The sequence below is a fragment of the Corvus hawaiiensis genome, chromosome 4 (assembly GCF_020740725.1).
Source record: "Corvus hawaiiensis isolate bCorHaw1 chromosome 4, bCorHaw1.pri.cur, whole genome shotgun sequence".
Classification (NCBI taxonomy): domain Eukaryota; kingdom Metazoa; phylum Chordata; class Aves; order Passeriformes; family Corvidae; genus Corvus; species Corvus hawaiiensis.
In genome coordinates, this window is record NC_063216.1 from 22,811,760 (window position 1) to 22,825,656 (window position 13,897).

The 13,897-nt window shown below is 46.4% G+C and overlaps 1 protein-coding gene across 1 annotated transcript in view; it reads left to right on the forward strand.

The window, feature by feature from the left end:
• Positions 1-1,207: 1,207 nt before the first annotated feature.
• Positions 1,208-13,897, forward strand: part of TMTC1 (transmembrane O-mannosyltransferase targeting cadherins 1) — a 138,594-nt gene continuing 125,904 nt past the window's right edge. The window contains exons 1-2 of the mRNA XM_048300927.1: positions 1,208-1,515; positions 13,261-13,438. Of these exons, the coding sequence (XP_048156884.1) occupies positions 1,208-1,515; positions 13,261-13,438 (486 nt within the window). The remainder of the gene's footprint in view (positions 1,516-13,260; positions 13,439-13,897) is intronic.

A 13,897-nucleotide genomic window follows, 5' to 3' on the forward strand; every position in this document is an offset into this window, starting at 1 on the left:
TTCCGCTCCCCTCTTTTCCCCACGCGCAAGCAGGCACGCTCACACGCACACACAGGGAGCAGCTTGGAGCTGCACAGGCTGCTGATGAGCCCTGCTCAGCGTATCTTTTCTCAAGAACAAATTCAAAGTAAGTCCACTATGTTCATTCACCTATTGAATCAAAGCCTCTTTGCCAAGTAGTGTTATTGCTTTGTTTGGTTATAAACAGGTTTTCTTTAAAGGGTGAAACCCCATTAATGGAGTCCTTGTTTTTCTGGTTTTTGAAAAAAACTATGTAAAAAAACATAGTTCTCATACATGCGTGAATAGATGATCTGACCATAGCCTTTCCTGAAGTTATTGAGGCTTGTCACTAGCACAAGAAAAGTCATCTGTGGGAGGGTATGGACACATTGCAGCTCTCAAATGATTTTGGAAGAGGGACAGGCAATGTACCAGAGTAAAGGAAACAAGTTCTGGAGCACCAAAACGCCTTTTCCTCCAGCAGGACACAGTGGGGGGCTGTTTGGCACAGCCGACGCTGCAGCGTGGAGGACGTGGGCCAGCACTGATGCCGTGGAGCAGCGTGGATGCGGTGCAGCAGCATCGATACCGGATCAGCGTGCACGCTGTGGATGCTGTGGAGCGGCGTGTGTGCCGTGGAGCCAGCCGGGATGCTGCCGCTGCTCAGGTGAGCACGGTCACAGGGGAGCCGCGGAGGGGGCTGCCCGCGGGGGTCGGAGGAGGCGCTGGCACCAGGCGGCAGGACAGCCCTGCGCCCGTCTCCGGGGAGAGCAGCGACAGAGGCGACCCGCCCGCTGCAGCGGGACTGCGCTCCCCGCCCCGCAGCGCTCCCCGCCCGCGGGCGGCACGGCCTCGCCTGGCTGCTGCCGTGCCGGGGCGCGTCCCCCTCCCCGGTGTGCGGCGGGGCCACCGCGGGCAGACCCCACCCCGCCGACGGGCTGAGGAGGTGGCGGCGGTGTGACAGCGCGGCAAGGAGCATGCGTGCGGGAAGGGGCGCGGGGGGGGGAGGAGGAGGAGGAAGAGGAGGAGGAGGGATGGCGCGGGGAGGCGGCCGCTGTTTATTTGCAGCCGGGCGGGCTGCGCCTCGGCAGAGCGCGAGTGGCCGGCGGCGGTCCCGCTGTCCGCCCCGCACCATGCGGGCGCCGCTGCCTCCCCGCGCCGCGGCGGCGGCGGAGCCGGGGCAGCCAGCGCGGCGCCCCGCGCCATGGTGACGGGCTCGGCGCGGGGCTCCCGCAGCCGGGACCGAGCCGCGCCGGCCCCCTGCCCGTCGGCGGACGGGCGGCGCGGCGGGGCGGCGGCGGCGGCGGTGCTGGCGGGGCTGTGCGCCCTCTGCTACGGCAACTCCCTGCGGGGCGAGTTCGTGCACGACGACGTCTGGGCCATCGTGAACAACCCCGACGTGCGGGCGGCCGCCCCGGTGTCCGCCGCCTTCGCCAACGACTTCTGGGGCAAGCGCATGGCCGAGAACACCAGCCACAAGTCCTACCGGCCCCTCTGCGTCCTCACCTTCAAGTGAGTGTCCGGCACCGCGGCGGGGCGGGCGGGCGAGCGGCTCCTCCTCCGCACGGACCCTCTCCCGGCTCCGTGCTCCGTGCCCGGGCGCGGGGGGCGGCCGGCCCCGGGTGGGGGTCAGGGGGAGCTCCGCGGCCCCGGTCCCGCACCCTCGGCTTCGTGATTCAGCATTTCTGCCCGGAGCTGTGCGGGACGGGGGGCGCCCGGGGGCGAATGGGGGCTCAGCCACCGGCGGGGTCCCGCGGCCCAGCCCGGGGCAAGTTTGCTAGAGAAGAGGAGGGATGAGGCGCCGCTCCGGGGGAGACCGCCGCTCTCCCGGCAAGTCCCCCGCTTTCCCGGCTGTTTGGGAGCAGGTGGCGGCTCTTCCCCGGGCTGCCGGCGGGATAAAAGGGAAAGCGGAGCGTTTCGGAAAGCGCTTTCGACTGGGGAAGGTGCTCACATGATTTCCCCGTGAGTTCCTCCTGTGCTTTATCTCGAGTACTTTTTCTCCGCGGTTAAGCGATCGTGCCAGAAACTTCCCGCGTTGCGTTTTGAAGCAGACCCATAGTCATCCCCACCTTTGTTCTTAGCGCTAAGTGGAGGGGTCATCCCCGCGGGTACCGCGCCGTTCCGTGCATCTCTCCTGGCAGCTGCCAGCCTCCCGTGTGAGTCACGGAGTTGCAGCCTCCCTGCTTCAGATGTTCTTTCCCTGTGTACCGGGCAGAGTTGTTGAGGAGCAGTTTCGGTTTTACGGGAATAAAGAGAAGTTGAGCAGCAACAAAGTGACAGCTACCTTCGCTAATCCTAGAAAGAAAACTCTCGCCGGCCTCTCTCCCCGAGGAGAAGAATTTGTGGCAAATCAGCTCAGTTACAATCCATACAGTTTGTCATTCTTTCCATTAGCTTGTTGTCTTTTTAATTTATTCTGATGCAACATTAACGATGGTGATATTTAGCACGTTTTAGCATTTAGAAATGATACATGTGTTTGCAGAGAGCGGTGCTGAAGAGCTGATGCTCTGGGATCGGTAGATGCTCATTACAAACCGGTAGGAATTGGGAATAAAGGGTATGGACGCTGGCAAGTCTGCCAGGGGGACGTGTTACCGGTTCCTGGCTCACTCTGCTGATTGAGTAACTCATTAGCACACTGGATATATGAATAGAATTTCACGAATATGTGGAAACTGAGTGTTTCTGTGAAGCCAGAGCAGTTTTGGGAAATGGAACAACCCTTTGGCACTCCCACAGAGCACTTGCTGCTCTTTGGTTGTAAAGGTGGATTTGGAGCCAAAAGCTGTCTGTATGGGCTGTCTGGGGAAGCAGGGCTGTCTGGGTAAGGCTGGCATGCTTCTGGTAAAGGAAAACTGAATAGATCCTTGTAAATTGGATCCTTTAGAACACGTTTTGTACCTTCTCCTTGAAGGGGGTCTCAGCACATTTCTGTAAAGAACGAAGGGGGAGTAGGTAGTCACAGGCAGAGCTGGTGCACACAGAGTGCCTTCTCCATTGTGTGTCCAGCCAAACTCTTGTAGTTGGGGGGATCCGTGTAATTAATCCATTCCTTCAGCAACACAGCTGGGGGTAATTGGAGAGGGGAGTGAACCTGTGTGTATCACCACTGATCCCGTTGCATACAATTATTTATCAGGGCTGGAGTGCTGGACTTGGCCTCCTAGATCAGGTTGCAGGATTGAGATTGTGATGCTAATGAGCAAAAGAAACTTAAACTTTAATAACAAAATGGAAACTAAATGTTCTAGTTCCCATTTGTATGTATTTGAACTGGTTTTGCCTTTGCTATTTAAAGGGGCGTGTGTGTCAAAAAAGGATGAAGTGCTGTCTCTGCCTAGTCCTTTTTGGAAGGGAAGTGAGACTAATTTTGTGAACAAGATTTCATCCTCTATGCTTATAATAACCGTACAGCCAAGACATTGGGTCAAAGGCAGAGTCATTTGTTCACCACTTGGCATTGCATTTGGAATAGGGAAGGAATCGTTTATCTTCCCTGGCTGCAGAGGGAGATTATTTCCACTGCATCCCAATTATCCTTCCAGCTTTCCAGTTTCCACATTCTTCCCATTTCATTTCTACCAGTAGGGTGTCAGAGGAAGATGTTAAGAACTGGGTGGAGTGAATCCTCCAAACCCAGTGCTTCCAAAGAAGCCTCGGGCAGCTTTTGCCAAGCGGCACTGAACCTGCGGCTGAGCCGTGTTTTGCCTGCCTGAGCCATCCACCCCTGCCTTGCCCAGCAAGAGGTTGCTGGTTGCTCTCTGCCTTCCTGCAGAAGGAAAAAAGAATTTACCCTGATTCTTGTAAAAAGCTCAGCAGCAACTGATATCTAACAGAATGGAAATGAATGTTGCTAATACTTTTGTTAGAATTTACTCCACCCACTCAGAATACTCGAGAAAATTGTGTGATGTGTGCAGGAAGGAGGGAAGAGAGGACCAAAGTATTCTGGTATCTTTGTTTTTTAGATGTGCTCGTTTTGTTTAATTTATCTTGTTGTGCTAATTTGGTCAAATCTAAGGCATTTTAATAGCAGCATGAATCTTTATATCAGCCTAGTGGCTCTGCTTCTCTTGCATGAAACTTTCATCTGTAAAGGCTTGTTTTGTGTCTTGCTGTACTAAGATTAAAGAATCTGGGAGATCTCCAAACTGCATGTACAGAACAGATGTGAAGGGTGGGCTGAAATTTATATCTACAGATTCATCAATCTACAGAAACTTTGTCTCTTTTCTGCCTTTTGTGCCTGTGAGTATGAGAGTAAGAGGCAGGACTCAAGATGCCCTGTGGACTTCTCATTAGGCTGAACATATCCTACATATAAGCTACATATTCCTGAAATGACCGCAATTAAAAAAATTTATCACCCGTCTCTCAGAAAAATCTGAAGCAGACATTGCTGAAATTGTGTAACAGTAGTTCAGTGTCCCTGATGAATTGGAAATCATAAGTGACAGTCCTCATTCTACTAGACTAATGCTCTGGAGCCAAACAGTGAAAAGAGCTCAAGTATTTGACATTATTCACACTGGACCTGACAGTATGAATGATCAGAGGAAAAGAAGAGTGGCCCATGTTACTGGAACCATTAAGCAAAACTTAAAATATTCACAGAATTGCTGCACTCTTTTGTGTGGGTTAACATTGGAAGGGGAAAAAAGCCTTCATATGGACTGTTGAATTAAATAATGTTTGCTTTGTGTCTTTGGACTTTACTTATCTTTTCTCTTGACTTCTATAAAATAAAGGAATGTAGATTGAGTTGGTTCAGAAGCATTCCTATTACACATGGGTAACTGCTAGGTGACAGGTCCAGCACAGGAATTGAGATGGTAGGTAGTGGTTTTGCTTAGTCCTTCAGAAGAACTTCATGCTCCCTTCTCCAGCTGCTGTCAGAGGTGTTTACCTGCAGGTAATTTCTTCTCTAAGAAGTGATTCAATATACTTCTTTCTAAAGAAGGCAACTTTTTGGACTCAGAAGATACTATTTTTTTGGTATCTTCCTTACAAAATGTTAAGATGAAAGGTAGAAAAAAAAAAAGAACTGCCAGTTCTGTAATTCACTCAGGATTTTATATTTAAACTGCTTTCTGTCTTACACCTTGCCTCCACTAACAGAAGTTCACTGAATCATTTATTCCCTCAGTAGCACTTAAGTTACTCCTTGTTTCCAGTGGTTTTGCAGAAATGTTTCTCAGCTGCTGAAGCAGAAGGTGCAATCCTCAGTGCTGTCTCCCTCCCTCTTTCTCTTTCTGTCTGCCAAATCCCCATTTAGATAGATTCTCCAACCCAGAAACAAACAGGTGATGAAGATTTGGTGTAGTCAGCAGCACAGTGAAGGTGTGCAGTGGTAGAAAATGGTGAGAACGAAGCCTTTCAAATCCCCTGCATGCCAAGATTTAAAGACTTTTAACCAGATATGAGCCACTTGGTCTGCAGGTAGCTGAGAAGTGAAGGCCCTGTGTGCTCAGCCTCCTTGGTGGTGCCGAGGCAGATGCTGGTGAGGGAGGTGCCTCGAGTAACAGCTCACAAGGGACAAAAGGAAAAGGCCATGTGGCCATGACAAAGACTTGGGAGGATGGCATGGCAGGGAAGCACAGCAGACACCTGATGTTCCTCGAAGGAGGTGGGAGTGACTGTTCCGTGGGAAGGTGCTTGTCTCCGTGGGAAGGGTGTAAGAGTGTCCACTCCAGCTGCTGCTGGTGGCCTAGGAGGAGAGGAGCTGAAGGGGGAATAAGCTGCAAAAGGGAAGGCAGCTCTCCTGCCAGAAAAGACGTAGACACACAATTTGTGCAGAGAGCCATCCTACTAGTACTCTAGCTGGGAAAAAAAAAAGTGGGAAAAAATTTAAAAATCTGGGCTGTGCTCAGGTGCACATGCACAATGGATAACCTTCCAGGTCTGCCCACCAAGGCTGCTAGCCAGTGATGGCTTGGGTATGTACCTGCCTGGGAAGTAAATGGGGCCCTTCAGCAGTGGCTCAGTATTCTGGATTGGCACCGAGAGCCTCATGTGAGGCTACCGGTGGCTTTGGATCAAAGCCTTAAGTGGATGTGAGCTTGGGTTAGATTCTATAACTCACTGTCAGCGTTCTGATCTGTCTAGTTGTTTACAGCTGATCCTTCTGTTTTTTCAGCTGTATCAGTGGCATAAGTTTCAAGGACAGGGAGCTGAAGAAAACCAAAACAACCTGGGGAAGGAAAAAAGACCTTACATTTTCTTTGTTACTGATTTAATGCTATATTACAGCTTGACATTGCAGGGTGATATAGTGGAGCTATAATGTGTCAGGTTAAATACACAGTGCACAAGTATTTTCTTCACTCTGTACATCACAATGTTTAAGATTGTGTCAGTATTTCTCTTGTACAGCTTAGTCTACTATTTCTACCCGCGCTGTGGCAGTCACTCTCCACACTGCTACTGTGATACCTGCCATGAAATTGATGCAGTGCTGGTGTAGCCACACTGGATGAGGTGGACTTTGTGAAGAAAAGCAGATGCTCTTGTAAGACTGGTTGTGTTAGAGCTAAAATATACAGACACATCTTTAAGCCCATAAGCTTTTCTTCTGACTCAGAGCAGAATGCCTTGCTGCCATGTAGGTTTTTTCCAAAGCTTGGTGCCTCGAAGCTCGGGTTTTTTTCCCCAGTTCCAAGTGCACAAGAAGTCTCCCTCACAAATGGAACTTTTGTAGCAGGTGTCTGATGTTTATGGTCATTAAGTTTGGGCTGTGTTTCTCTAGGGTTGCTTGCACTCCCTGGAAGGAGGATAGGACTCCCATGAAGGGTTAGGGGAAGCTCCCTGCCTAGGGATGGGGAGTGCAGACCTGGCTGGGGGCTCATGCTGTTGTGCTGCTTGAAGCCAAGCCCAGAGATGAGGATTTGCCCAGTAGGAGAGGTGTGTATAAAGCATGTAGGATTCTGCCTTCACATTTTCTCAGTCCTGAATAAAATTTGCCTGTCTCTTGAATGAAAAGCCTTTTATGAGGGAAAGAGTTCTCTAATTCTCCTGAACGACTTGGCTGAGGTGAATGCAGTCATGCTTATCTTTGTTGCTTGCTTTAGTGGTGTCTGGTGTCTATTTAACACCTACCAGTTCCTGGGGATTTTCTCTCATCGGGCATTCTGTTCCTCTTGCACCAGTGTCACCCTTAATTTTCTTTGGCCATCTTTTACCTAAAAGGCTCAGCTTTCGACCAGCTTTCTTACCCACAGGAGCATCCTTGTCAATACTCTTTAGAGTCCATGGAAATAAAGTGCTCTGGCTGCTGCTGGTTAGCTAAAGGCATTTCTCTGCATTTCCTCACTCTGTTTCTGACTGCTTTCCTGGACTTTCTCTTTATTGTCTCACAGACTTGAAGAAAGAAAGGGAAAAGAAAAAAAGGCTGTTCTCTTTTCACTCACTATACCTTTTTTTTTTTTTTTTCTTTTTTCTTTGCTTCTTTATAAGTTAGAATGGCATTTCCTTCACGGTCTTCAGCTTATTTCAAACTTACTTCAAATTTGGTGAAGAACTGTTACATTCAGTTTGAAATACTGTCTTTAGGACTAATAACTTTATACTAAATTTTGGTTACTATTGCTTTCTCTTCTTGATAAGTGACTGTCCTAGCTTGGTTTTTGATCACATCTCATCCCTTTCTTTCTCCACACTCTGATGTATGGCTGCTGAAGAGTTTCATGAGATGTTTGTGTCCTCAGCTCTTGCTGAGATGCTACTTAAGAATAATTTATAAGACAAACTGCATTTTGTTCACTATCTAGATGAAATTACACCTGGTTTGTCAGTTTGCTTGCCATCAGCTGGGTTTTTTTCTTCTCTAGTTTTCCAAGGCTGCTTGTGGAGGCAAAGTGTGAGTGGTGCTCTTGTTATTCATAACACAGGAATGATCATCAAATCACACTTTCTGGGGTTTCCCTAGAAAATTCTGCCGTGGCACATTTGCCACTTTCAAGGTGCTGCTTCTTCCCAGTCTAATTGTGTCTTCTGTGTTCTTTTCCTACCCGTGCTGGAAAGCAATAGCCTGCTTTGAATGCCTGCACTTAACTAGTGCTCTTGTAAGTGATGACTTCTATTCTCTGAGGGAATTGCTGTAGCTTGGGAATTGATATGGCCTCTGTCTTCTCACCCTTTGCCATTATAGCAACTCAAGGACCAAACCATTTAAGCCTTATTGTCCATATAATTCTTAGGCATTGTACTGTACTATGGAAAGATTATCAGCACAAATCAGCACGAAGTGCTGTTGCACTTTGTGGTGGAAACTGGCCATTGCACGAACACCACTGCAAAGGGGCTTATTTTCTGTTTACTGCTGCAGGTTTTTCATTAATCTTTGAGCTGTTTCCACATACAGCTTTAACCATTATTGCCACTGCTGCAGCTGCACCTCTTTTGGAGTGCAAATGCTCACTTTCCTGGCACGCAATACATACATCTGTGGAGTTTATCAGGAGATTCCACCATGCGCTGAAAGCGGGTATTACTTTGCATAAAGTTTGCCATATTTAACACACAATTTGAGCAGGAAAAGATCATCACAGGAAACTTAATCCATCCTTATATATTAGATTAATTTATATAAATCTGCATATGAGCCTTCCTTTATAAAAACTGGGGGTGGGTTTATGAGGTGTGGGATGCTCTGAGACTTTCCATTAAGTGTTACTTGCTATAACAAACTACCATTATTATCCTATGCATTTCTATTTCATAACATGTTGTGTTTCACTGTTAGTCTTTTGAAAATAATAAAACAGATTAAACTAAACAAGAGCTGCCTAGGGATAATAACAAAGTCTAAAAAAAGAGGAACTCTCCAATTATGGTTTACAATATTAATAAATCATAAGAGGCCTTAAAAAAGGTTGAATGAGTCTTCATGTGTACAAGTGAATGAAAAGCACTATTTTAGAGCCTGGGGGTGGGGTGCTGGTGATTATATACTGTAACTGGATATGTATGGGATTTGTCTGTGAGCATGTGCTCTTGCAGCATAGACTCCTCTGGTTCTGTGTCTGTGAGGATGAAGTCACTGAGTCCCACTCCATTTCCAGGCCCTCTTTGTGAGGAATTGCTTACCCAGAATGGATGTGTCCCTGTCTGATAGCTTCTCTAGAGGGCAAATGGTTACCTGGGCATGCTGACAGAGGTTACTTTTAAGAGACAGAATGATTTCCTTTCTTTTTGAGAGCTGTTGTACAGGCTCTACTCAGTGAACCTTCAGCAGCTGGTGCCTGTGGAAGTCTCTCTTTCTGAGAATGAAGCTGTGTAATTCCTTTTCCTAGAGTGGATGGTGGAATAATGGTAGAAAAACTACTGCAGGTGGTAAGGCAAGCTATACTATTCCACTGTTCCTGGAAAACATCCATTAGCCTTAAAAAATCAAGGGATTTCTTAATTTTGGTGTACCTCCTGCATGGGCATGTAGTTTGGGCAGTGCTCTGCCTTGGGTGTAACATGCTGAGCCACACATGCTGCAACACTGGGGCCCAAAAAGAGTGTTGAGTCTTGGCTTGAATCTGTGTTTCAGCACAGCCTCTCTGTCCTGATGGGACATGTGATCAGTGCTGAGATTTCTGTAGTCAGTTCTTATTTTGGTGGTGGCGGGGGGGATGCTGGTCAACTCTATTAGAAGATACCTGTCAATGTCACCTAGTACTGAGAGACTTCTCTTTGGTGTACATGCTCTTCTCCTTCTTTCCCCTGGGTCTTCTGAGGGCCTTTGCATTTGAACTGCCATTTGCCATTTTGCCCGAGGTTTAGCAGAACTCTGCTTCCAGGGACTCGTCCAGCAGAGATGTTAGAGCAATAAAAACTCTTCTCCAAGTGTTTCATGGGTGGCTCCTCTGAGGAAAGACCTCTATGTCTGAGATGGTTGTATCTCCTCTTTCAAGGGTCTCCATTCCTAGGAGAGACATCACTTGCTGTGTTCAGCCCCAGATCTTTAGGATGCAGTTTGCAAACACATCTCTGTTTTGAGGAGCAGCCTGTTCAAGCAGCCTGGCCAGCCCACAGTATCTCCTCTCCTCCCTGTGTGCTCTACCAAGGCCATAAGATATATCTGACAAGTTGTGCTTTAGCTCAGACAGAAGCTATGATCTTCATGAAGAAATGGCTAAGGTCTTCCAGCCCACTTGATACAATTTTCCCCATTTGTGGGGCAGTAAGAGTATGGAAATACAAGGACAACACCACCCTCACCTCCCTCCAGTGGAGTACAGTTTTTGCTTGCCAAAACTTCTGTTTATGAACATTATGTTGGAGAAAGACCACTTCTTCCTTAAGTTTGAGATTCCTATCTCTTTTTTTATTTCCATTGTTTGCTGAACAGTCTGCTGTGTATAATTGCTGCATGCTGCTGCCAGTAAACAAGACTGACTCTCTCTGTTAGGGTATTAAAGATTAAGAGGGGAGAAGTAATATTTTATTTACCCATCCCCTTCTGCTCCCTTGCCCAGGAGTTCCTCCACAGTTCCTCTGTGGTGGAGCAAATTTGGCGTTCCATGGTAGGCTGCCTTTTGTCCCCCATGGGTGTGTGAGCTGGGGAGCTTTGCAAAGGTCTTGTGACTTGGATTAGAGCTGTTTGAAGACCCAGACTTGCTCACCCGTTTGACATACAATAAATTTAACCACTGCTAATGTTTCAACATCATTCTGCTGGGATTGTTTCAGGACAAAAGAATGTTTCCTTCATTGCCATGTGGCCTAATTTCTTATGACAAAGAGCTTTAGCAGCAAAAAGCACTGGTGTGAATATAGCACCTGCACACACTCACGTTTAGTGTTCATGGACCACCAAAGATGGTATTTAAAACATACTTGCAGTCTGATTTTGCTGTTTAATGGAAGAGTTACCTGAATAATGTGGTATTATGTTTGTGTTTTGTTCTGCTGTTTTTTATTTATTTAGAGAACGCACGGGGGAACAGCCAAGCTGCGAGGCTGATGCTTTTACAGAGCTGTTTTTAATAATTTGCATCAGGTAACTCACAGCTTACAAGCTTCATTGACTTGATGTTCACCCTAAGAAGGGGCCTGAAGAGCACACCCTGCCTTTGGGATAGGGGACCTGATGGGGGCAAGAAGATCCCTTGCCTACAAAGTTCTGCCTCTCCTGCCAGCAGACCTGTTTTGCAGGATGGGAAGCGGTCAGATGTGATCTATGGAAATTAATAATAGATTTTTCAAGAACATTGTCAGGTATCATAGGTTTGGTGATTGGTTCCCACAACTTGGCCAATCTCTCCCATTTTGGTGTATGAGTTCATATTACCTGATATCCTGAGCACTTGCCCTCACCTGCCTTCATCTGCTTTCTCCAGAAATCAGGTTGCCAGATCACAACTTTGGCATTTGAGGGGGAGCAGTGGATTGTGCTCCAGCTGATTTGCAGCCAGAAATGATTCATTTGTATAAAGAATGTGTCCTGCAGAGGGTCCCTGCCATTGTGTACATCTGCAGGTGTCTTGGAGTGAACTGTGGCTCCTTTAGGGCAGGGTGGCCCTGTGGTGCCCCTTGCTCCCCTCAGCATGCTGAAAACAAGATTCAGGCCTGGGGGTTCCCACTGCTGCAGCGTATTTGCAGCTGAAACTCTGGCTGGATATCTGTTACTGCCATTTGTTGTGGTTTGTCATTCAGTGCTGGTAGAAATAAGGGAAAGTGATGGATGTTGGTGCCCTGAAGTGGCTTGCAGGAGAAATGGGATAAAAAAAAGAAAAAACCTCAGACTCTTCATGTATTCTTGAATCACGCAGACTGATGTCTTGTCAAAATGTAACTGCATCAACCCATACTTCAAAGTGAAAGGTCAAGTCATGCCAAAATCTCACATTCTGCGAACTCTCTGGGTTTCATCTGTTACCTCCACAAACACTCCAGTGGGAGCACAGCAGGAATGCACAAGTAAAACTGTTGGTCTGGTAAAGTTAGACTGACCTGGAAAATTCAACCCAGGACAGCTAGCACTTCCTTGCTTATGAATAAGAAATATAGGGAGTTATTTATAAAAAAAAAAAGCTGTCTGGCTCTCACAGACCTCTTCACACGTCCTCTGTCTCACAAAAAATACCTAAGGTGTTTTTTTATAGTAGCAACAGCTCAGTGGCCTTGCTGTTGCATCGTGCTTGTCATGGGAGACCTGGAGTCTCTTAGTAACAACAGGAAGGATTATTGACCCTATAGCATATTTACAACTGCATGTAAAATATTTAGATTGAGTCTTCTTTTCACTGGTTATCTTGTTGTTTGTGTAAAAAAAAAAAAAGCCCTTCACCATTAGTTAAAGGACATTTTTCCAGATTCTTTGCTCATATATGGAGTCTTCCCTAGATAGACACCATGTGTATGTGTGTATATTTGTGTGAGTGTATATATACATATATATATATCTGTCCATCTGTACAGATGTTGTTAATACTAAAGAGAATTATCTTCAACTGCATGTAAGGCAAAGCTTGTCAGCAGCTGTTAAGCAAGCTGGCTGTAAAAAACAGTGACCAGAAGAATGTGTTAATACACGCTGTCAAACAAATGTCATAACAGCTTGTTACATTTTATTTTATTTTAATGATCAACACAAATAATAAACCCTAATTGTCTCACTGAGTCTAGGGTGATGTTAGCTAACTTATCTTTGCTATCAATGTCCTTACAAAAATGATGCAAACTATTAGACAAGCTTCTTTATGCCAGTAAGGCATTTAAATACAGGCTTAACCTTCAGTGTGTGGCACTATTTTGAAAGTTAAATGGGAATAAATGCTCATGTTATGCCAAGCAGATGCTCCAGTGCTTTACCAAGTCCTTGTCTTGGCTGCTCCTGGGCAAAAACATCTATTCTAGAGCGGAAAATAACTACCCATATTGTATAGCTGCCCCATGGCCAACAGAACCACAGAAGGTGCCAACAGGGAAATAGGACAAGTGCCGTGGTGTTGGCCAGGGTGATTTGCTGCTAAGGAAGCACAGGCATGGTCTCACTGCAGTAAACTGCGCTGGGAGGGCACAGGACTCTCCCATCTCTGTCAAAAAGGTTGCCAAACACAACCACGTAATATAAAAATTGGGGAAATAGTTTCTCTTTAATCAGATAAACCAGAAGTTTAGAGTGATTTTCAGTAATTAGTTTAATAGCACTAACATTAGATGGCTGCAAATGGGGCAAAAGGCATAATTTAGAGTATTTGAAAGATGTCTTGCTATTGCAAGACCTCTCAAATCTAGTAATGGTTTTGTTTTGTTTCCTTATAGATTGAACATATTGCTGGCTGGCATGAACCCCTTCTATTTTCACGCAGTGAATGTAATTTTACACTGTCTGGTGACTCTTGTGCTGATGTATACTTGTGACAAAGCTGTGTTCAAGGACTGTCGACTTGCCTTTGTCACGGCGCTGTTCTTCGCTGTGCATCCCATTCACACCGAGGCTGTAAGTATGTGCCACCAAAGCTAAAAATAAACTCATTCTTCAAAATTTTAGGGGTTTTTTTAAGGAAATCTCTGAGTCATACAGAATGTTGTACTTGTGATTTTTTGCTGTGGGGTAGCAAAGAGTGTGAGAATGTACTCTATTTAAAATAATTTGCAGGGGTCATTAGGAAAAAAGTGTATTAATACTTGCGGTCTTTGTGCTCTGGCACTGAATTCCAAATGATGGTCCTAATCAGCCATGCTAGGAATAAATGGACAGTCGTGAGTCTTCTGAATCCAGAGACCTCAGTGAGGCTGTGCTCTCCTGCTGGGGTATTGTTGCATGCCTTCAGTCATCTCCTATAGCCATCAATTTTAGGGAGAAAAAGTGAAGGGAGCATTAGTGTGTATTCTGGACGAGCCCTCTCAGACAGAGGTGATGTGACCCATGGATTAATTTATATTTATTTCAATTAAA